This window comes from Stigmatopora nigra, chromosome 4, assembly GCF_051989575.1.
Source record: "Stigmatopora nigra isolate UIUO_SnigA chromosome 4, RoL_Snig_1.1, whole genome shotgun sequence".
In the NCBI taxonomy this organism is placed as follows: domain Eukaryota; kingdom Metazoa; phylum Chordata; class Actinopteri; order Syngnathiformes; family Syngnathidae; genus Stigmatopora; species Stigmatopora nigra.
The window spans coordinates 10,494,227-10,515,501 of record NC_135511.1 but is presented as its reverse complement, the minus strand read 5'-3'; the positions used below and the strand labels follow the sequence as shown (position 1 = coordinate 10,515,501).

The 21,275-nt window shown below is 38.7% G+C and overlaps 1 protein-coding gene across 2 annotated transcripts in view; it reads right to left on the bottom strand.

Annotated features, from left to right (window-relative positions):
- LOC144195206 (single-stranded DNA-binding protein 2) overlaps nucleotides 1-21,275 on the bottom strand; it is a 32,093-nt gene that overhangs the window by 3,401 nt on the left and 7,417 nt on the right. Inside the window, exons 2-15 of one of the 2 annotated variants that reach the window (XM_077714665.1) lie at nucleotides 13,808-13,880; nucleotides 10,967-11,028; nucleotides 10,788-10,872; nucleotides 3,583-3,612; nucleotides 2,714-2,803; nucleotides 1,901-1,960; nucleotides 1,655-1,792; nucleotides 1,508-1,575; nucleotides 1,284-1,332; nucleotides 1,169-1,204; nucleotides 668-722; nucleotides 357-427; nucleotides 157-235; nucleotides 49-77 (exon numbers count right to left, since the gene is read on the bottom strand). In XM_077714665.1, coding sequence (XP_077570791.1) covers nucleotides 49-77; nucleotides 157-235; nucleotides 357-427; nucleotides 668-722; nucleotides 1,169-1,204; nucleotides 1,284-1,332; nucleotides 1,508-1,575; nucleotides 1,655-1,792; nucleotides 1,901-1,960; nucleotides 2,714-2,803; nucleotides 3,583-3,612; nucleotides 10,788-10,872; nucleotides 10,967-11,028; nucleotides 13,808-13,880 — 925 coding nt within the window. The remainder of the gene's footprint in view (nucleotides 1-48; nucleotides 78-156; nucleotides 236-356; nucleotides 428-667; nucleotides 723-1,168; nucleotides 1,205-1,283; nucleotides 1,333-1,507; nucleotides 1,576-1,654; nucleotides 1,793-1,900; nucleotides 1,961-2,713; nucleotides 2,804-3,582; nucleotides 3,613-10,787; nucleotides 10,873-10,966; nucleotides 11,029-13,807; nucleotides 13,881-21,275) is intronic. The other variant, XM_077714666.1, reaches the window with a different exon arrangement.

Sequence of the window (21,275 nt, the reverse complement as noted above, 5' to 3'; positions counted from 1 at the left end):
ATAAGCACTTACTACTGCTAAAGCACATTCACAAATAAATAATATTACCTTTGGGAGACTGTCCATATCTCCAGACCCTGAGTTAAAGAAATCACAAACATCATGAACATATTTTCTACCTATTATTTGACAAATTATCCCATTTTGCTCCTGTACCTAATGATCCATTCATGTGATGAGGCTCCATTCCAGCCATTCCCCCTAATGTGCCGTCACCTCCCGCACCCATTGGGAACTGAGGGCACACACAACCACACACAGGTCAGCAAAAGTACTCACAAAAAAAAGAGTCATGACAGTCTAGCACTTAAGTCCAGCCAAGTTCCGACAAACATAAGTACGAAAGTAAGACTCACGTTTGGGCGACTGCCACCTGGGGCTCCTGTGCTGATCATTGTGTACATGTTGTCACCAGAGTTAGTTGAATCTGGTGGGGGAAGTTGTAGAATGATGTAAAAAGGATGGGATGGCATAAATATACACTTAATCCTCAATTTAATGGGATTAATGGATTTGCAATTTAATAGACAGCAAACGCACTGGTCTAATATTACAGTAGTCTGAAACTTGAAAATATATGTACATTTTTAAAACATTTAAACCACACCCCAGCTACTTTCCACATTTGCACCAGCATAGATAGAGGAATATGTAAATAGTATCCCACCTGCCGGACTTGGCATAATTGGAGTACCAGGTGGTCCCCCTCCTCCTGGAGGTCCCTGAAAGTTAAGAGTATAAAAACAAGTGTTTAATGATTTGCCCGAATTCGGGATGGAATTAAGACTGGGCCAGAAAGAGAATCATTACTCAGTTAAGGAAATAACAGTTTTAAGTATTATGTTGCGATGGATGGGAAAAGCTTATCTGAATACATTAAACTCCTGTGTGCCTGATAGTATCGAGTATAACATAGATCGTGATCTAGCAGTAGATAGCCAAGGAACTATTGATAGATCGCCAAGGTACTATTGGTAGATTGCACAACAATAACATTTTGATCCTTTCTCTCTTCCTCTTAGCAAGGTTCTTACGAATTTGGCACATAAGGATATTTATGTGATGAATGAAGACATTTTGACTGAGAAACACACTAAAGTTAATGAAGAGCATTAGTTTATATCAGTAAAAAATAATATTTGATTCCTATGTGATGAAAAATACATACCACATAACTTCCTGGAGATGCAGATGAATAGGGAGTCTGTAAGAAGTGACAGAAAAAAATTGTAGAAAGTAACTTTAATCAAATGGAATGTGACCATAATTAATCTTACACTTACAGAGTTTGAATTTGTAGGATTTGGCCAGGGTCTTCCACCTCCTGGTCCCCTGTTTCCACATACAAACACACGGTTTAGCCTAATTCATTGTTTTAAACATATTGAACTGAGTTGCAAACTCTCTTATTATCTCCAGGGAACTCAAACATAGACACATATTGATGAAAAATTGAAAGATTTGGTCTTTAACTTTCACTTCATAGGAGATATTTTTTTACACATACATGTTGATGCCTGGCATCCCAGGCCCAACTAGTGCGTTCAATGGTGGCCTCATCCCTCCTCCATAGCTCTAGAAGACAAGGCAACAAAAATAAGGAGTCAGAATGAAAGACACTCATTTAGAAGAGAAGGGACAGACAGGTACACACCTGGGGCCCAAGTGGCACCATACCCCTTGGAGGTGTCATGCGCTGCATTGGTCCACCCATACTTGGATGTCCTTGTTGTCTTGTTGGGTCCATGCCACTGGGTAACATCGCTTGACCTCCTGGGACACCAGCAAGCCCCTACAGACAAACAATGAACTATCACCAGGGTCCTGGACACAATCGCTGATGACCTTTTCTTCTTGCCAATGTTGTGTTTGCACTCGGAGGGGTCACTGTGCCTCATACCTGATTGGGTAATCTGAGGGGCGGTCTGGGTCCTCCCGGGTATCGAGGGGACATAAAAGGCTAAAACAGGCAGATAGGAATAAAGGTTTGAATTAACTCTTAACTCATCCTGCTCATGCCAACATGCCGCACGGCCAAAATGACATAACACTTTGCCTATAATAGAAGACATTTGCTGTTAATGACATGAGTCAACAGTGCAAAATAAAATAAATATAATATATTGAGTTCAGCACATTTATACATTTGTTTTATACATGCCCACTAGTGTCATGAAAACCTAATATTTTAAAAAAAATATTTAATTGCCATTAATGTTCCATTGGCTCATGTATGTATATATATATATATAAAGGTTCAAGCAAATGTAGGGATCTTGTTCCTTTTTTCCCTAAAAAAAAATAAAAAAATCTGCATCATTAAATGCTAAAATATCAATTCTATGTAGTGTAGATCTCACTTAATACAGGACATATGTATGCGATGACAAAATGTAGTTTTAGAATACACCAGGAGGTGGCCATAGAACTCTTTTGCAACAGCAATGGTATAGTAGTAAATTTGCTTGACTTTGAAGGCTATTGTCATATTACTTATAGACCCCTACTGAGTGCTCAAGGCCCTCAAGAGTCCACGTCCACAATTTCTGTTCTTCAATTGTGTTTGATGGGGCAACAGTACCCGAGAAAGCCAACAGAGGAATTAAAGAAAATTGTTGATTTGCATGACAGATGTAGGCATTTGAGTTCGGTTGCAAAGGTACTTAAAATATTTGCAGCCAGCAAAGTTGCACTCACTATGCTGTGTGCTCACCTGAAAAAATCCTGGCGGGACTGGACCCACAGGCATGCCATCTCCTGGGGGGAGATTCCCAAGGACGGGGCTAGGAGCTGCTGCCGCACTCTAAAAGTCAAAAATAAACATTATGTTGATTTTTGTGCCAGTGTCAAAATAAGATAAGCTGCCCTACGTGACAATGTGTGCATATCACCCTTTTCCCCCTCTAATTCTTTACTAAAAAACTCTAACCTCAGAAACTTTCACTTGAAGGTTTGCATTATAAAAATATCCATCAATCCCATTTAGAAAAAAGCAACAACAGAAATACCAATGAATTTTATTGATTTCCTCAAATGTTCATTCAATTTCTGATGCGCTTATTGTCACAAGGGTCAAGGGGGTGCTGGAGCCTATTCCAGCTAATTATGATCACCAGATGGGGGACAGCTAATTATGAGCACTAGACGGGGGACACCCTGAATCGTTTGGGAAAACTTGATATTGACACAGAGTAGCATTGCCAAACAAAGATTAAATATATTAGAGGAACTTTGGGAGTTGTCACGCTTTTTGCTCTAATTTTTTCTTCCATTATGGATTACCCACAATGCATCTGCAGTATAGCAGCCTAGAGGTCTGCTGAGTTTGCCTTCATGCTCAGAGAGAGAAAGAGGAGTGAGTGAGTGAGTGAGAGAGAGAGAGAGAGAGAGAGAGAGAGAGAGAGAGAGAGAGAGAGAGAGAGAGAGAGAGAGAGAGAGAGAGAGAGAGAGAGAGAGGGGGGGGGGGGCAGAGAGAGAGAGGGAGACAGAGAGAGAGAGAGAGGAAAATGAGGACAAAGCAGAGATTATGTGAGCGTGTATTTGTGTGTTGGAAGGAGGTCTATGAAGGAGAAAAATATCTACCTGACCTGCTGACGAAGCAGCATTTTCGCTCTTCAAATGGGTGAACAGAGAGAAAAGAAAAACAACAAAAACAAGTCAAGATGACTGCCTGCCCTAGGGACTAGAAGGAACCTTTTATCTTCAAACTAGACTTTATTCCATTCTGCGAGACCTCAAATGTTGAAAACCCCAAATGTTGCACCATTCAGACCTCATCCATACTTTCCTCGAGCGGAGATATTGCATTGAGCAAACACAACTTTCATGTTAATTAGCCATCAAGCCTTTGTAACATGTTTTCCTCCCATAAAAACTAGACATCACAATAATTCAGTAGCTCTACACTTCAGTAGTTACTCCTGCTTATTTTTCAGGTTGAGTACTTTTAATTTATTATACACTAAGTAAGTTGTATGATGGTGAAGATTGTTTATATTGTTCATCATCAATGCCACGGATACTCGCAAGGGTTGCAGGGATTGCTGGAGGCTATCCCAGTGGACATTGGGCAATAGGCAGACTACACCCCAGACTGAGATTATTATTAAAATTCTGCCTTTTAGAGAAATAAAACATTTTCTTCATTGTGAAAGTTGGAGCCTGGATCATAAAGAACCCTAACCTATCTATGTCAAACCTTAAACTTAGTTTGAAACCCTAATTGAAAACCCTAGATGGGTTTTAAGAGACCTATAGTGTTTACATCATACCTTTCTTTATTAGCCATTAAAATGTAACTTTTGTCACACAGCTGTAAAAAGCAGCACTTAAGTAACTTTTTAATGTTACAATTAACTCCTCGAAACTATTTGCCAGCCTAATTCAGAACTGAACTGCCTAAGGGAAATCTCTGAAACCACTTCTATTCTTACTTAGTCTAATTGCAATCAGTTATTGCAAAGTCAAACTACAAGATGCGCTCAAGACAGCGTGCACAAAATGCACCTTTCGTACGACAATTCATTTTTCTACAATACACATGATCAAAAAGTATACAAAAAAGTGTAAAAGTCAAGACTTCAAGGTTCAAAATCACCATACTTGATAGTATCCATTGAGTGACACTGCAATGTAGCCTTAAAACTAAAAATGGTATCCCTTTATCTGAAAGCGTGTTACAATACTTCTACAGAATATTCATTCCACTGCAACATTTGCCAGCTGCCTTTTATGGAATTGAGAATCAATTACAACTCTGAAAAAGGACTATGGAGGCGAAAGCTCTGTATTACTACCGTCTCTTAATCAGAAATGCATTTTGTGGAACCAACACTCTTGTGGACGTTTATGTAGAAACAAAGTTGGCAGCCGATTGAATCTACTCAAAGTAAAGCTGATCCCTTGGTACCCCACGGAGAATGCAAACATTGGTTTGAGGGAATGAGCAAGGTAGTGCAATTACACAAAAGACCACTACAATATAAAGTAATCGAGCAATGCAATACATTCGCACGGCACTAATCCAATCACTGTTATGTCCTAGTAATACTCAAGGAGATAACAAACCCTGTAAGTTTACCACTCGTGTATCTCACTAATATATGCATATGCAACACGTTTAGTGTGTGTGTGGGTGGGTGGGTGTATGTGTAAGAGAAAGTGTGGAATCATTTCCATTTTGCTTTAGAGACTGAGCAACACTATGAGAGACACTGCGTGAGTAGAATGTCAAACATTCTCCTCTCATCTCTATCTCACCGTCTCCGTTTTTGCCTTTGCCTCACTGTCTCCTCGACACTTTGTTTCTCCTGCAGTCGACTTTTATTAATGGATATTGTATGTGGATAATAATGATATTAGCATAATATTATGTCTCATCTCATTTTCTGAACCGCTTTACCATTAGGGTTGCGGGGGGTGCTGCAAAAAATACTTGAATGCACTAATTTTGAAAAAAAATATCCATCATTTGCCATAATATTAGCCGTGGTGAAAAAACACGTCCTGCTAAACATTGAGTGTCGAAGGTTTAGTATGAAGACTCGGATGGAAGAGTTCTAAAAACAAAAAAAAAACACACCACACAGGAAGGAACTCCATCCCCCCTCCCTCTTTACTGCTCCCACCATCCCCTAAAAATGCCATTAGCCACTTCCTGAGCATGAGAGTGAGTCGGATGGAAAGAGGAGATGCTAGAAGTTTGACGTATACATACACACTCACACACAAAGCAAAAGGATGATTAATGCTATGCAGATGAATTGTACACATTCTCCAGTCTCTTGAGGTAATGCAAAATATTTCAATAAACTCATTCCTTATTGGACGCACTTTTTAGACACCCTTACAGTAATTAGGAGTTGTCCTGGAGAAATTCATATAATGTGAAGCAGTCTATGATCTAATATTTGCAATTTAATTTTGACCTTTATTACAGTTTTGAATCCAGCTGTAAGAGGTCATCAGTCATCAGTTGTATTTCTTTTTTAACTCCTCCCAGAAATTTTAAAATGCAAATGTCAGACATAACGACACATAATATCTCTTGCCCGGCAATTGTGTACCTTGATTTCACCCATTTTTTCACCTTTTATTATCACCTGGAGCAGAAAATGATGCCATCATTAAAGCTGATTATTGGCTATAATGGCAACACAATAATAATCTAGCTGAATTCACTGCTGAGGTAGGACACTATCAGATAATCAGTTGGTCAGTTTATCACTGATGTCATTATCGACCCTTGTAAACATCTATGGTCAGTGATGGCCTGTGTGAGATGTTAGGTGCTGCTGCTGGGCTGATGTGCTGTCAGATACACACAACGGGTTGAAAATGATAGCCAGTGTGGTGCTGGAGAGTCACACTTCAGCACAAGTCTCTATCTCACTTGGATTCAACACGCTAGGGGGGGAGATAAGGGGGGGGGGGAGACGCAATAGAGCGAAAAGGAGGAAGATTACAGGCACAGCTTGGGATAAAAGGGATGCTGTGTCATGCTATGTTTTATCCTTATATATGTCATTAAGCTCCATTATAGTTGTAACAAATAGCTAACAGCTTCTTTCTTTCATACGGGTTTGATTCCTGGTTGTTGACCCAAAACCCAGCAAAATAGCAAAGCGACACGTAGGTGAGATTTATTTTCCATCAATTCTAAAAAAGTGAATTAAATAATAATAAAAACACAAACGTGGAGGGTTTCCATTTGAACAAAATGTTGATTTTTACTTTTATAGTTAGAAGTGATAAAAAGCTGTATTGTAATGCATCTTATAAAGTAGTATTTCTTAAAATGTACTTCTATGAACTATGTTGATTGCAGGGCACTAAAATCTTAATCTTCCATTAACCAAAAGTTGTGTTTTTTTTTCCAAATGTGAGAGATGAAACCATCACCCCAACACAAACATGCCCATTCACTTGTCTAAACATGCACATATGACTCTGTGGGAAACTTAATGAGGGGGATGGCTATGGAAAACTGAAGGTGAAAAGGAAGTGGTAAAATAGGCAGGATATTAACCCTGAATATCTAGGAGGATTGGAAAAAAAGACTAAAGAAGGAAGGGAAGATCATTTGTTATGAAAACCAATTCCACCTTAGAACAAACTATGGAGTTTTCCCTGCTCCCCACATCACTGAGAACCCGTTCCTCATTGCCATGGCGATGATGCTACAGTGAGTCACCTGCACATCTCCCTCCTCCTCCTCTTTCTCAACACTGCCAAGGAACATTGGAGAATGGAGCAAAGGAAGAGAGATGGCTCTGTTTCCTTGGAAACAGACTGGGGGTCTCTCCATCCCCCTTGGTTCACGACTGGTTGGAAGCAGCTTGTTACCCACAATTCTTTAAGACAAGGGGAACGATGTCTTTTTTTTAGTCCCTAAAAACAAAGTTCGAGTACTTAATTTGTCCCCAAAATAATAATCATGGTAAAAATACCTTACTTCAATTTCATATACAGTGAAGGTAATTTCACAACTGGAAAAAGTTGACAGCATAATGGCCGTATTGTAACAATACAATGAATGATATACACATTTCTAATTGCTTATTGTTAATTTCTATATGAGCTGGACAAGAAAGAATAAAGACTATTACAATATGTTCTTTTCTGTGCAAAGTGTCTGTGGTTATTTGTTGATATTGTAACAGAATATCATCATAAAACAGTTTATCCACAGAGAAACACAAACATTTCTCAGTAAATGTTAACAGGAATCCAAACACTATGGTTTGACATTTCCAAAGAATTAGAGCCAATTTCAGAGACACATAACAGAAACAGAAATGTGAGTCTGGCCACTTTTGCAATCTTGATAGAAACCATCAATAATTTCAAAATATAGAACTTTCTATGACCCCTTGAAAAAATCCCTGGGTTAAGATGACACCTATGCTGAAGTCCACTATAATGACAATAAACATCAGACTCACCCAATGAAACAAAACTATACTAGAACATGACTGAGTAGCGTGTAGACCTCCAACTCAAAGTAACTAAATAAGCCCAAACAACAAACCAGTCTATCAAAATATGCACCAAATGCTTACATGCTTTTACTATTTGGCTCATGTGTTTATGAACCTTGTTTCACATTAATCCTTCAAACAAACACCATCTTTTCCAGACACAATAAAGACTGTAGAACTGTTCAGTCATTCAAAGTAAACACACATCCAGGAGTATATAAAGCCCATTAAGGTGAGTCTTTTTTTCTTTCTTTTTTTATATCAAAGTGGCTTGCTCTCGGCACTGCTTGGTGAGCTCTCCTTTTGGTTTCCAACTGTCGTGTGTCTGCTGTCTCCCACACTGGTGTTGTGTAATGACTTCATAAGAGAATACTGCTGCCCATTTACCTCTTGGTCCATCTATTTTCCTCACTGACAAGGAGAATGGACAGATTTAAAGCACTAGAACACTCCCAAAATGAATGTTCATGACATTTTTTATTTACTAACACAATTGGGGAGCTTTTAAATGTCATCAACTTTGACAACACTCCTTTCAAGTCAGCATTTCCCTTGTATTTGGGATTTTCGGCACACGGCGGCAGTGTGAACAAATAAAACAATTGCAATGAATTGAGCAGTATATATTTCACTGCAAATTGTTTCGATGTGTTTGTTGAGCAAATTGAATTATATATAATGAGGTGCTAGTACAGCAAGATAGTTTAATAGTTGTAAAATTAACCTGAAGAAAAAAAAACAAGAGCTACTATGCAGACCACGATAAAATAATTACTTTGACATCGCCACATTTGGACCACTTGCAAAGCTTCACCTCTCAGGACACTCAAAGCCATACAATTCTCTTATAAGCCTATTTTCTTACCCCTGGGGAGCCTTTTTTTCCAACCAACAGCTTGCTTCCGTTAATAAGCACTTTCTTATCAGGGTTGCACAGCACAACCAGTACACGTGTCAGACGCTGATAATCTCTTCAATTCCAAGAGTTTGGTATCAAATTCATGGGTCCCAGCACAATCTGCGAACACTAATTTTCTTTGCGATCTTGAACTACCTGCCTCTTTGGAAGAATATTAACTCACTAAGCCGATTTTTGTACAGTGAGACAATAACACTAAAGTACTTGTTAGAACATGCATGCAGTAGACATTGCAATACTGTATATAAATACAAATCATACATAATTCCATTGCAATAAAAAAGACACTTTGATAAAACTGCCAATTTTTTCCTGCCTTATCTTGGAATAGATAAAGCCAGACACACTATTTGAATTAACTTACTTTATAGAATGTATCTGTCGTTAAAAGCTACTGTATCTCAACTACACTACTTTTAACACTAAGACTGTTCAATAAGGCCACATCTGAGTAATGCATTTAAAACTATTTGTATGACTTCATGGCATCTCACAAATGGAATCCATTCATTTACTTTTGAGAACAGAATTTACTAAGCACTTAACAGAACTGCAAACGGCAAATGTGATGCCTGAGAATAATAAAAAATCAATAAGATTGCATCTCACTCCACTCACTGGGTTTCAATGGTTTTGTTCGCCTGGAAGAAAAGCCTTGCCAACTATACTGTACACATCCGTAGTTAAAGTATTCTATTTGTGAAGTAAAATGCTGGAAAATTAGTCCTCGAAAAGAACTAAAAAAGAAAAACAGTGCCAAAAATTTGCACTGGCATTCATTAGAACTTCACTTCCTAATTAGCTACCTGCAGGTAATTACATTCACAATGTCTGATTAAAATCTCTATGCATATCCAAGTGGAGAAACGGCAGACAAGGAGCCTGCTGAAAATAGCGCTGCAATAGTCTTTTAACATTTACAGCAAATGTCTTCTTGGTTATAATTGAGCAACAGTTACAGTATGTGACAGTATGTACCTCTGATTGGATCTCAGCAGCTTTGAGGAATTGAAGGTGTTGATTGAAACTGACCTCAGAGTTATTACAATGGGTCTAATTGTACTTGTCTGATTACATCCCTGCAGGAAATGTAAAATCCAAGTCATTAAGAAAGATTATGAGTCATTCTTCAATTGATTCTGATCAGAGAAGAAAATATTGGATTGTTTATAGTTGATACAGTTGTCTTTTGACATGCTTTTTAATGCTGAAAATGGATTGATTTTTCATCATTCCCTCTATCTTTCCACCATTCTATCCTTCTTTTCTGGCCCTGTGAACGAAGGTCACACTGCCCTCCGGCTTGCATCAACGCAGCCAAAGGATGACATCATCCCATAGCTACCTCGTCCTTCGTGTGACTACCATATTCATCACACTGATCATCAGTAGCATCACCTGCACAGCACACGAGCATCCAGTAGCACCCCCCCCCCCCACACACACACACACACACCTCAAAATGAACACACTGTATAACCCACAAAAGGAGATGTGGAGAGTTGGAAGATCCTGCTGGGGTAGGCAAAAAGTCCTGACCTGTGCACTTCCTACTATACATCTCAATAAAGCCCATCCCAGATAAATGTGATGAGTCAGTCCGGAGGATACACAGGAAGAACAGAGGACTGAAGACCATCAATGCACTTGTCCTACTAAAACCTGCCTGGAGCAAATGATTTTCCTGAAATGTCCCAAATATTTAGTTGAGACCAAATAACAAACTTATTTTGTTAAAATCTGTTAAACTCCAGATTATGACTAATTTGGTTGTAACTATAGTTCATAATTAATCAGAATCTCACCCAATAGTATTACATGAGGTAAAATGATCAGTAGTAAATAAACAATAAGGATACAAGAGTCATTGCTAATATTTGTTGACTTACATAGTCATGGAAGGCCTTGGCTTCACTGGAGTGATCACATGTCTCTCTTCTTTCTGGAGCTGCACAGTACAGGTCCCAGAAAACACTGCAACATAAAAAATATACATTTTATTTGAGTCAGATGTCCGCTATAGAGATACAATGATCTCTCTTTGATTTTGAAAGACAATAGTACTTACCACCACCAAGAGTGGAGAAACCCTGGAGGTTCTCCTAACGTGATATTTTTCTCCCATCGAATCTAGGCAAACCAGGAGAGAGAGAAAACTGTTGCTTTACCAAACACGGCCAACAAATAGGACACCTGACATACAGTGGAATTGTGATGTTACTTTGTCATTATATGCAGTTATGTGGTGGTGAAAGAAAAGAGATAGAGAGAGCGAGAGAACAGAAAAGATCTTGAGTGGATAGGTCAGTCTTTGTCTGGGATCTCTGTCTATTCACAACAAGCTGAGGGTGTGTTGGGGGGGGGGGGGGGTGACGTTATGAACATGTGCAAACCTGAGGAAGAAAGTAAAACACCCCAAACACATCCTTTATTTTTTTCACCTGTATATACAATGACACTGCATAAAAAAAGAAGAAAAAAACAACCTTTCCTATGAAACAAGTCAGTATTTATGTAAATTGCAATGTTTTGTTTTTAAAGAATGTGCATTCTACTTCTCCTCTCAAGCAAGTTTAGATTTTTACATGTGAAAAAAGATAACTAACCTGAGAGGGAGGATTTAATGGCATCAGAAAGGTACAGAGTAAGTTCAGGTGAACAAACCACTTGTTATATACTACAGTCCTCTATGCATTGACTCGGTGAAGGTCATTGACTAACACAGCGATGACGTCAACCCATGTACTTGAAGCTGATTTATGTTCAGACAGCACATATTTAAAGGCACACTCTAAAAGTCTGCAGCATCATGACCAAACGGGTATGTTGCAAAAAATCTAAATGATCTTGGTTGTTGCTAAATGTTTTAAACATTTAATGTATCAGGGAATACCGAGTCATCTGTTTTAACAGAGTCGAGACTGATAACAGGAAAACAGCGGAACATTGCAATTTTAGTCAGACTGTCTTGACCTCAGCTGCAGGTCAGACTGAGACTTTTAGAGGAATGCTATGCTTTGAAGCTCATTGGTAAAAGGGGAGGAAGGAAGCGTCTCTCTTCTTACATGCTTCAACAGCTCCAGTCGAGACTTTAGTGGCCTTACAACATTAATGTGGTATGCACTGGGACTAAAACAGTATATTTACTCAAGTGTATGGGGGACACACTTGCACATGGCTGGATAGTTGGGCAAATTGGATGAGTGAGTCGACAGCAGTGTGTCTTGGGTTGGTGTCCAGCTGGGCAACCAGATTCCATTAGTATTTGGTACATAACCTATTCAGTGTACGCCATATGTCCGCAATGAATGAATCTAGCATTTTTGTTTTACTTCTCAAACTATGTGAATATCTGGAGAGTCAAAATGCAGGATGTTTAAAATTTACAGTAAAAGTGTTCATAGTGCCTAGTCACGTCCAAAAAACTCAAATTGTACCGCTGTCTTGTCTCAAAGGTTGCAACATTACTGCATTGAGTAAATCCTGACTACAATATAAAATGTTTCGCATAAAATGTTTTGTTTTAAAATTGAGTCGAATTTTCTTTTATTTTCCCTCCGGTAAGTTTTCTCTGGTTAAATTCTCCTCTTCTTCCTAGTCTTTTTTTCCTCTCTTAGTCTCCATGCTCTCAAATCCCTTTCTCATTCTGCATATAAAAAGGTATACAGATCCTGTGTTCTGCATGACCAAGCAGTTGAGCAGGACAGATTATAAAGACAAGAAGCTGATTAGTAAGGGGGTGAGGAAAGAGGCATCTCTCTCCTTGCATGGTTCAACAGCTGCAGGAACTCTGGGGATACAAATTATGCATCTAACTATACAAGAAAATTAAAGAAGCAACAATTAAAACGGATATCAAGTATGTAGGCCCGGTGGCCCCAGTGGTTAACACGTCGGCCTCACAGCTTTGGGTCCTGGTTTCAAATCCATGTCATGTCCTGGGCCCGGAGTAAGCTGGGATAGGCTCCAGCACCCCCTGTTACCCCAATGAGGGTAAAGCGGTTCATGAAAAGAGATGTGAATATGTATTTTTTTTAAATCTATTGAAGTCACATTAGGTGGTTAACATTAAAAGTGTAACTGTAAAAGGCAAGTGGTGCAAAGTGCATTTTGTCGTTTACTTCCTTGTGTATGTAAACAGATGTGGATGATAAAAGGTGGATAACGGATCTTCAATGTTGTGTTTTTCTGCACACCACTATCCCAGCTAAAGTTGAGTGTGTGCCAGTTGTATACAAGGCTGTGTTTATTCTTGTTTCACATTAGCTAATGCATTCCCACATTCAACCTAAGGACAACTATCATTTTCATGTGGTTGGCTGGCGGGTGCGAGTAGACGCAAAGCATAAAGTTAGAAGGACAAGAAGTGGCGGCAGCCTATGATATAACCTTTACCATCCTCCTTTTCATTGTTCTCTTTCCCCACAAGCCTCGATCTACTGTCCTCTAAAATGAGAATTTACTGCTATTTAGGCCGAGGCACCAGAATCTACTGACCTCCTTCCCACCTCATCCCCTTTTTACCTCATCTAAATTACAGCAAGGACACACTTGTATCCAAGGAAGAGTAATAGCGGTGGAGATAAGGACGCCAGTAAGAGAGGAAGCAAAAGAGGAAACCACAAAGGACAAAATGAGCTTTTAAGGACATCAGTGAATGATGTCATAGAAGAGACGTCGGCACAAAAACGTCATGTTTAATGCTTCCTGGCTGTAGTTCGGCTACTTGCAACGCAAATGTTAAAAAAGCTTATCGGCTGCTACAGACATGTTGGCTCAGCACATTTTGTCCTGGCTAATTCAATCAGCTTTTACACTTACTGGACACGCCGCACTCGGGTCGGTCGATTTGTCAAAGCGTTCTGAACATGCACGACATACGCATGCACATCCTTTCTTTGTGACTTACCTCCGAGAGGAAGGTCTGTGCCGACTTCTGAGCTCCTACATGCAGCAGGTACTCGTACACATACAGCGCTAACCTGCACGTAAAAGGACAAGGATGATAGAATAAATCACATTGTTCATGATACTCATCTATCTATCTTACATTAACTTATTTACTGCCATTGACAGGGACAGCGATGAATAACTGCCAGCCATAAATGGATTGGAGATCTTTCACTGTCAGTGGCAGCAGATGAGTTAAAAAGTACTGACAGCGACAAGAAATCGGAGCACCCGAAGAAAACCCTGGCAGGCATGGAAGAAAATATATGCAAACTACACTCAGGAGGGTCGGAACAGACCTAGACTCACAATTCTGAGATGGAGGGTTCTATCCTCTACACAACTTCCTGTGTTGAGTTTGCTTGTTTTCCTAGAACCTTCTGAAAGGTGCAACTAACTTTCTAAATCTAGTCCAGACTCCTCTTAAATTGAGGTAAAAATTAACTTCTAGACTGTCTGCCTGTCTTAGAGATGATGGACTGCGCCCCACTCTACTGTGCACACAGGTGCGTCTTCTCCTTTGTCCCTCTCCCACATTACCATCTATCTTCTTTGTCACTTTCTTCTCAGTTACCGATTGTCTTTGAGCCAACTTCCATTTCACCCTGCCCTCTGTTTTGCCCATGTTCGTTTAATGATGAGAGAAGTGTGTAGTGCTACAAATCTTTTTCATCCTGCCATTCTTTATATATTGTGCATGTGATGTCTGGACGAGGTGACAAAAAGTTTTTGAATTCTGCTTGCTCTTATGGCACGGTTGTTATCGTTTAATTGTGATGGATTTATTGGGATAAATTGGCCATTTTTGAGCACGAGTGTTGAAGTTGAAGCGGCCGAGCGAGGCGCCACAGGACTTACTGGTATAGCAAAGATGTGTAAAACAACTCGGAAAACACTAGCCTAGTTCACGTTGCGCCCTGGTTGTTAACTTCCCACTTGTTCACTTGATAAAAAGCCCTCAGCTCAGTGGAAGTGGACTGACAGACACTCAAAAAACAAAGCCTAGATAAGCTTTAAGGATTAGAGAATGGGGACTGTTCAAGGTTAAGAAACCAGATTGGACATAATGAAGTGAGAAAATTATGGCTTTTGCTATTAAACAAACTGTCAGTTTGAATAATCTATTTCTGACTAGTTGGGGCACACACAGCAAATGGATAGAATTTTGGAGTACCTTGTTGGATACATTCTACATGTGTTAATTGTATAAAAACTGGAAATTTGTTTTAGATTTAGAAAAAAAGCACTTAGTACTAATTACAAACTTTGACCAGGGAAGAGGGACAACCTCTTTCCCTTTTGTTCGTAAATGTGAGGTGCCTGTGTGGAAGTGGAGGAGGTGAACTAGCAGCAAACTCCATGCCTGACCTTTTTCTCCTTCATATTGAAGTGCTTGGCTGCTCTCTGCTTCACATCTAATCAAATTCATTTTTGGATCTAACGTGAATCATGGCTGCTCCTGAGAAATAGCCAACCAGCAAAAGCAGATGACTTCATTTAAATATAGTGATCACTTGCGAAGCGTTAATCATACCCTGCCACTGTGAAATTATTTTTTCCACTTTTTAGAAACTTTTTGGGGATATTAGGATTATATTCTAAACAGTTAAGATTCCATATCCCTGAGCGACTGTTTGTTCTCACTTACAAGAAAGGTAAGGATGTAGTGTCCACTAAAAATGGGCTTGAATCGAACAAAAAATATGTAAAATTAAATAAATTTGTTGTTTAAAACAGCACATTTTCTTATTTAGACTCTTTTTGTTTATTTCTTTTAAGTTATTGATTATTCTGCTTAACAACCAGTCCTCCAGGTTCAATATTTTAGACTGAATTCTGGACTCATACATGAGTTTGACATAAAATCTAGAAATCTAAACATCACTTTGTGAAACTTTTATTCCACCGATAATTAAATTACAGATAAAAGATTCATAACTATTTACCAACAGTCATTATTGAAATCCCTCAAACCCATTATTGATCAAATAAAAGAACTTAAATGCATCTATTTAATAGATTTTACATCATTACAATGTTTAAGGCTAATAAAAGTACCTCCCCAATAAATACTGAAAATAGTCAAATAAAATAGAAAGAAAAAGGGACTCAACATTTAGAACTAACAGACAGAAAAAAAATAGTAAAAGGTTTGCAACAACTTATTAACAAAAAAAAAAGTGTCAATATCAATTAGTGTGTCAGCAAAGCAAATTAAATCAAGAATATTAAAAAAATTGTTAAAACACCGATTAAGATAGTGATTTGCAAAGAAAAGGGACAAACAACAACAGCAACATTAATTTGGAGGACTTTTAGTAATTTACTGAAAAAAAGAGACTTAGAGGATAATTGCCTATAATTTATTTGTTTACAAAATATTTGAAATTTTGGACTTCTTGTTCTTTTATGGTAAATTAGGTATGACCTTTTGAATTTCTGACATGTAATGAAGATAAATTGAAATGTGGGATGAAATCATAGTTACACTGACAGTTGGTAATGTGTTCTATCACAAGATGACTTTGTGACAATGTCATAGATTTCAAGTAGAGGTCATTTAAGTTACACGCCGAGGAACATAAAAGACCAGCAACAACAACAAAAGACACGGGGCTACAGACGTACAGAAGGTAGATATAAATATTCAAGAGAACAGGGCATGTTTGTGTTCTTAATGTTGTACTTTGGCTTCAGCAGCCTACTTAGCAAAACAAAGTGCTGAGGCCTCCTTTTACGCTTGAAAAAAATTTGTAAATCGGTCCAACATTGAGGTACCACTTGGTTGTGTTTCTAGAAAAAGTTAAAAACTTAGCCCAAGTGCAAATTCCCAGAGACTTAGCATAGAAAATGAACAAACAATGAATGTCTAAAAGCCAAACCACTATTATTATTTTCAAATGAACACTAAGGATTAAAAGCAGAACTTTGTAATTCTTCTCATGAACCTGTTATAATAAAGTCAATACTCCATGGCCAAAAGTCCAAATTCAATAGTCATGCATTACAAGAGCGTTGCATGCAATGAATTAAAACACTATTGCATAAAGATGAAATAGTGGAAGTAAACTCATCTTTCAACTAGAAATTCGACCTTTTCTTTGTGAAACTAAAGTGAACGAACAATAAATGTGAGTACACTTACTCTACTTCACTTCACATACCATTCAACAGATACAATAGAGTCAAAAATTTTAATTTGACTGCGCTACCGGCATTTAAAGACACATCACCTGTGGATGACATGAGCCCTGGCCGCAACGCGCCTGTACTCTAGACAACTTTGGTCCGAACAGAGAGGCACTCGCGCAAACGAATAAGCGGTGATCAAGCCAGTGCGCCCACTGAGGACAACCCCGTGAGTGCGGACCAAACACTTTCCCTGATTAATCAAGGCTCGCAGCAGGGCTTTATGTGCCATTAAGAGCCACGCTAAATGTCTCCACTTCATTCATTAAAGTAGAGCATCCTCTGCGGGTCGGAGGAGCTCTCCAGGAAGGCAGACGGACATGAGAGGGCGCCGGGGCATGGAGGAGGAAAGAGGCAGGGGCACTGAGGCAAAATGAGCAACAACAAATATAGACCCATTACTATGCTGAATAATTCATTTTATATGCAGTGCTTCAGGAAAACATCAGTGGGAAGAAAAAAAAAAACACTACAACCTTTGGCATCTTTTTCCCCAGTTTGTTTTTTCGGTGAATAGTAGCCTCACAATATTTATGAACAAATAGTCTAGGAATTTTTAAGACCCTCAGGCCAAACACTTGATTAGGAAAAACAGGTTGCCACTGATTAATCCCTGAGGCATTATCATTACACTAAAGCATAATTGAATCTGTGCAGCAAATGACTAGGTACAGACAAATTCACAGTAGTGGCTATGTTCAGGACCTGAATATGTGAAGAAAATGGGTACATAGTGATGCATACGGTCCAGGAGGAATAGAAAGACGACATTGTATTGTGATATATGTGAGCACCAATGTAAGGAAAAACACAGATGAAGAGAGAGAAAGACAGTGAGAATGAGAGAGAAATTGAGAGAGAGAGAAAGAGAAATTGAGAGAGAGAAAGAGAAAGAGAGAGCAGAACGTAAATCATTAATAGGAGGAGCAGAGAAGCACAACGAGAGGAGGTCGAAACGGGCCCAAATAGGAGTAATTTTGCAGCCTGTAAGAAGTTCCAAGCAGCCAAATATTGTAAACATGCAAAGTGAGAATTTAGATCTTTGAATGAGATGTGGGTGGTGTATATGACACTGTATCTGAAAAGATGCCATTTAAAATGTTAAACAGCAATGTGAAAAGATGCTGTTAATATGATAAATATCTCTAAATAAACAGACTTTAAGATGGTATTTGCCTTCATTCGCTTAATCTTAACATCTTAAACAATTGCATTGGTGAATAAATTTGAGCTCTTCCACTGCATTGCATGTAGTAAGCAAGTTTTATTTTGACTACCGCTTATTTAATTCAATAAATAAGGGGGCAGATTACAATTGAATAATAATAATGATAATGATAATAATTTGATCATAGCAGGTCTTTTTGTAACTGTTTGTAGACACACTACTGACTGGCTTTCTCATTTTATTGTGATGGGACATATAATATGATGGTTCCTGTAAACTTTAATCAGAACTTCTACAAAGCGCCGCATTTTGTTTTGGAAAATCTATACAGATCACATACGAAAACCAATCAGAAGAAAGAAACTTTCAAGCAACTAACCCAGAGACTGCCACAATTTCAGACTGATTTCACTCTGCTACCTGCTATATTAATCAAATTGATGCTTTCGATTAATCTCCAAGAGGATTTGCACCATGCGTATATATCACTGACTTTTCACAGATGCATCTCTAATTGGCATTTTTGCTGATGATCATAAAGTGAATCTATATCTTCCATTACGCTTCCAAGGAACCCCCTGTGGTCTTTCTAATGGCTTCTGCTAAATGCAGCATGCTCGTATTGCGATTCCTATAAAGTGTTTTCTCTCTGAGGTTCCTGCATTGATGTCAGCGGCAGGTTTGCAATGTAGCTGAGTGTTGGGAGGAGCAGCCAAAAGTTCACTGTAGCTTTGAAGATTAGCAAAACACGTCATAATCCCGTATGGAAACAGTCTGAGGGGAAGACATTTGTAGGCAAATAAACTTGGTTTCATCGGCTCATGTTTCTTGTTTTGTCTGTGCAGAAATTGTCTTAATGCGCAGCTTTGCTCGGCAAATGTTTATCATTTTCCTCATCCCCGTCTTTATTCCGCAGAACAAAGTGATTCTCTCTACAGTCGCTTTTTTTTTCTTTTTCTAAAGATTTGGACAGTTCCATTTTGGCACAAGACAGCTACAACATCATACTGATGAAGGATGCCTGTGGAGAAAGGTTTTTCATAATGAGCTAGGGCTACTTAAAAGTAAAGACGGAGCTCTTCGTGACCCCCCCAAGCGAAGGAAAGAATTCTCCAGTAGAGAGGTCAAACGTGAGAGTTTAAGTCCAAAGAATGATGTTCATATCCTGATGGGGAGGGATAGTCAGGAAGTTATGTGGCTTTTGGCTTACCTTTTGTTTACATTTCATTAAATTCATTTCCCAGAATTGGGGATTTTGAGACAAACCAATGTCAAATGAAACGGCGGAAGAATCAAGTCAAAAAAGAAAGATCAAAAAGAACATCTTGGGTTTTTTTTCTTATAAAAGAAGAATGCGTTCAGTTGCAGTTCAAATCTTAATGCTTACCTTCTGTTGTGTGACAAAATTATTATTTCGACTGACTGCGATACGCTAAGATTTGTTTGTAACAAGAAATAGATACTCCTCCCAAAGTTTAAAATACTAATATATATTGACAGTTGTATTACATGACTATTGTATGTACTATATACTGTACATAACAGTATCCTGTACATGAGCAACAAGAGATTGGTATATTTGACTGATTGTTAAAAATGTGGTGGTTTTCCAATATTCACTTTCAGTTAGCCCGTGTTTCCTAGAAGAAGATGATTAAGTTTAGTTTAATCCATGCAACACCACTGTGGCACGATTTCCCCCTTGGCACGAATGGCCTGCTTATTACAAATGCAGTTCACACCAAAGTGAGATTTTCCCAGCTATTGAAACAAAAAAAAGCAATCTAAAGGATGTCAATTAATTAGAATAAAGCAAATAAATTGAAAATCTACTCAAACGCCACAACTCTAAACAAAACCAAATATGGAGGCATCTGGTCATCAGTGAGCTTGTAAATGTTTGTTCCACTGATGAAGTTTAACAATCCATCCCACATGCATAGCTAAATCCACCAGAAAATAACATTATGAGAACACCAGTATTTCCATTTTGACAAACTGATTAAACAAAACATTTTGACAGATGAATCAATGATAGCCTGCCTCTGCCGACAAAAGTGGAATGCAAATCATCTGTACTTGTTCTGAATCTGTAATGGGTGCTACTTGGTAGTTATTTCACAAAACACTATGAATGACAAGATCAATTGCAACAAGTACTTGCAGTAAAGACTCTCATTCATCTTGTATGGAGACGAAGAAAAGGCCAGTGAATCTTTGTGACTGCAGAGCCCTGCCTGTCGACTGGTTGGTGGTGGGCTCCACGGCAATACCGGCAGGATGCAGAAAATCAGTGTGGCAGGAATTAAGACTTGAGCAGACAACACAATGAGAAAAGACAACTCTAAGCAATCACCCTCACACAATGAGGCTCAGTGAAACAGTTGTTGTTCTGTCAGCAATGGCGAGACTGGGCCGTCTCGCAGCGCAGACGACAATGCGTGGTGCTGAGATAACAGGAAATGCCAGCTTATCATCGTGCAGGCGCAACAGACGCAAATGGCCAACAACCAGCAGAGTAACAAAATTATAGTTAAAACCAATCGTGGATTTATGACGTTAACATTTTCTATGCTAGGGAAGAAAGAAAAGACAAGAAGGGGATCAAACGGGGCTGTGTTGAACACAAGCACAGCTGAGTGCATCACTTTCTTGATTTGAGTTCCATTTCAATGGCTTTGATTTGATTAGATTGAATCACCTCTCGTGGGAAATTTGTTTAATTTCACACATGGAAGAACACAAAGGAATTTTAAGGGGAGATTTTCTTCCACAACTTTGTTTCCACGTCAGTCCAGCTTCTTATTTTTATAATACACAAAGCATTATATTAAAAAAAAAACTTAGTAGGCAGTAAGACATTGTGTAGGAGCAATAATTGCATAATTCAAAAAGCATAAAAAAGAGCAGTCTCGCAAGAGGGTTCTAAGTGAACAGGGAAAAGAGAAGAATAAATGCTTAGTTTGCCTGTTACATCAATAATTTCTGAGCATGGCTGAAGCGACCATATCAGAGGTGGGTTTATTGGTTTTCTTGGTTTTTACAGTGGTTTGTGGTTCAAAACCAGCAT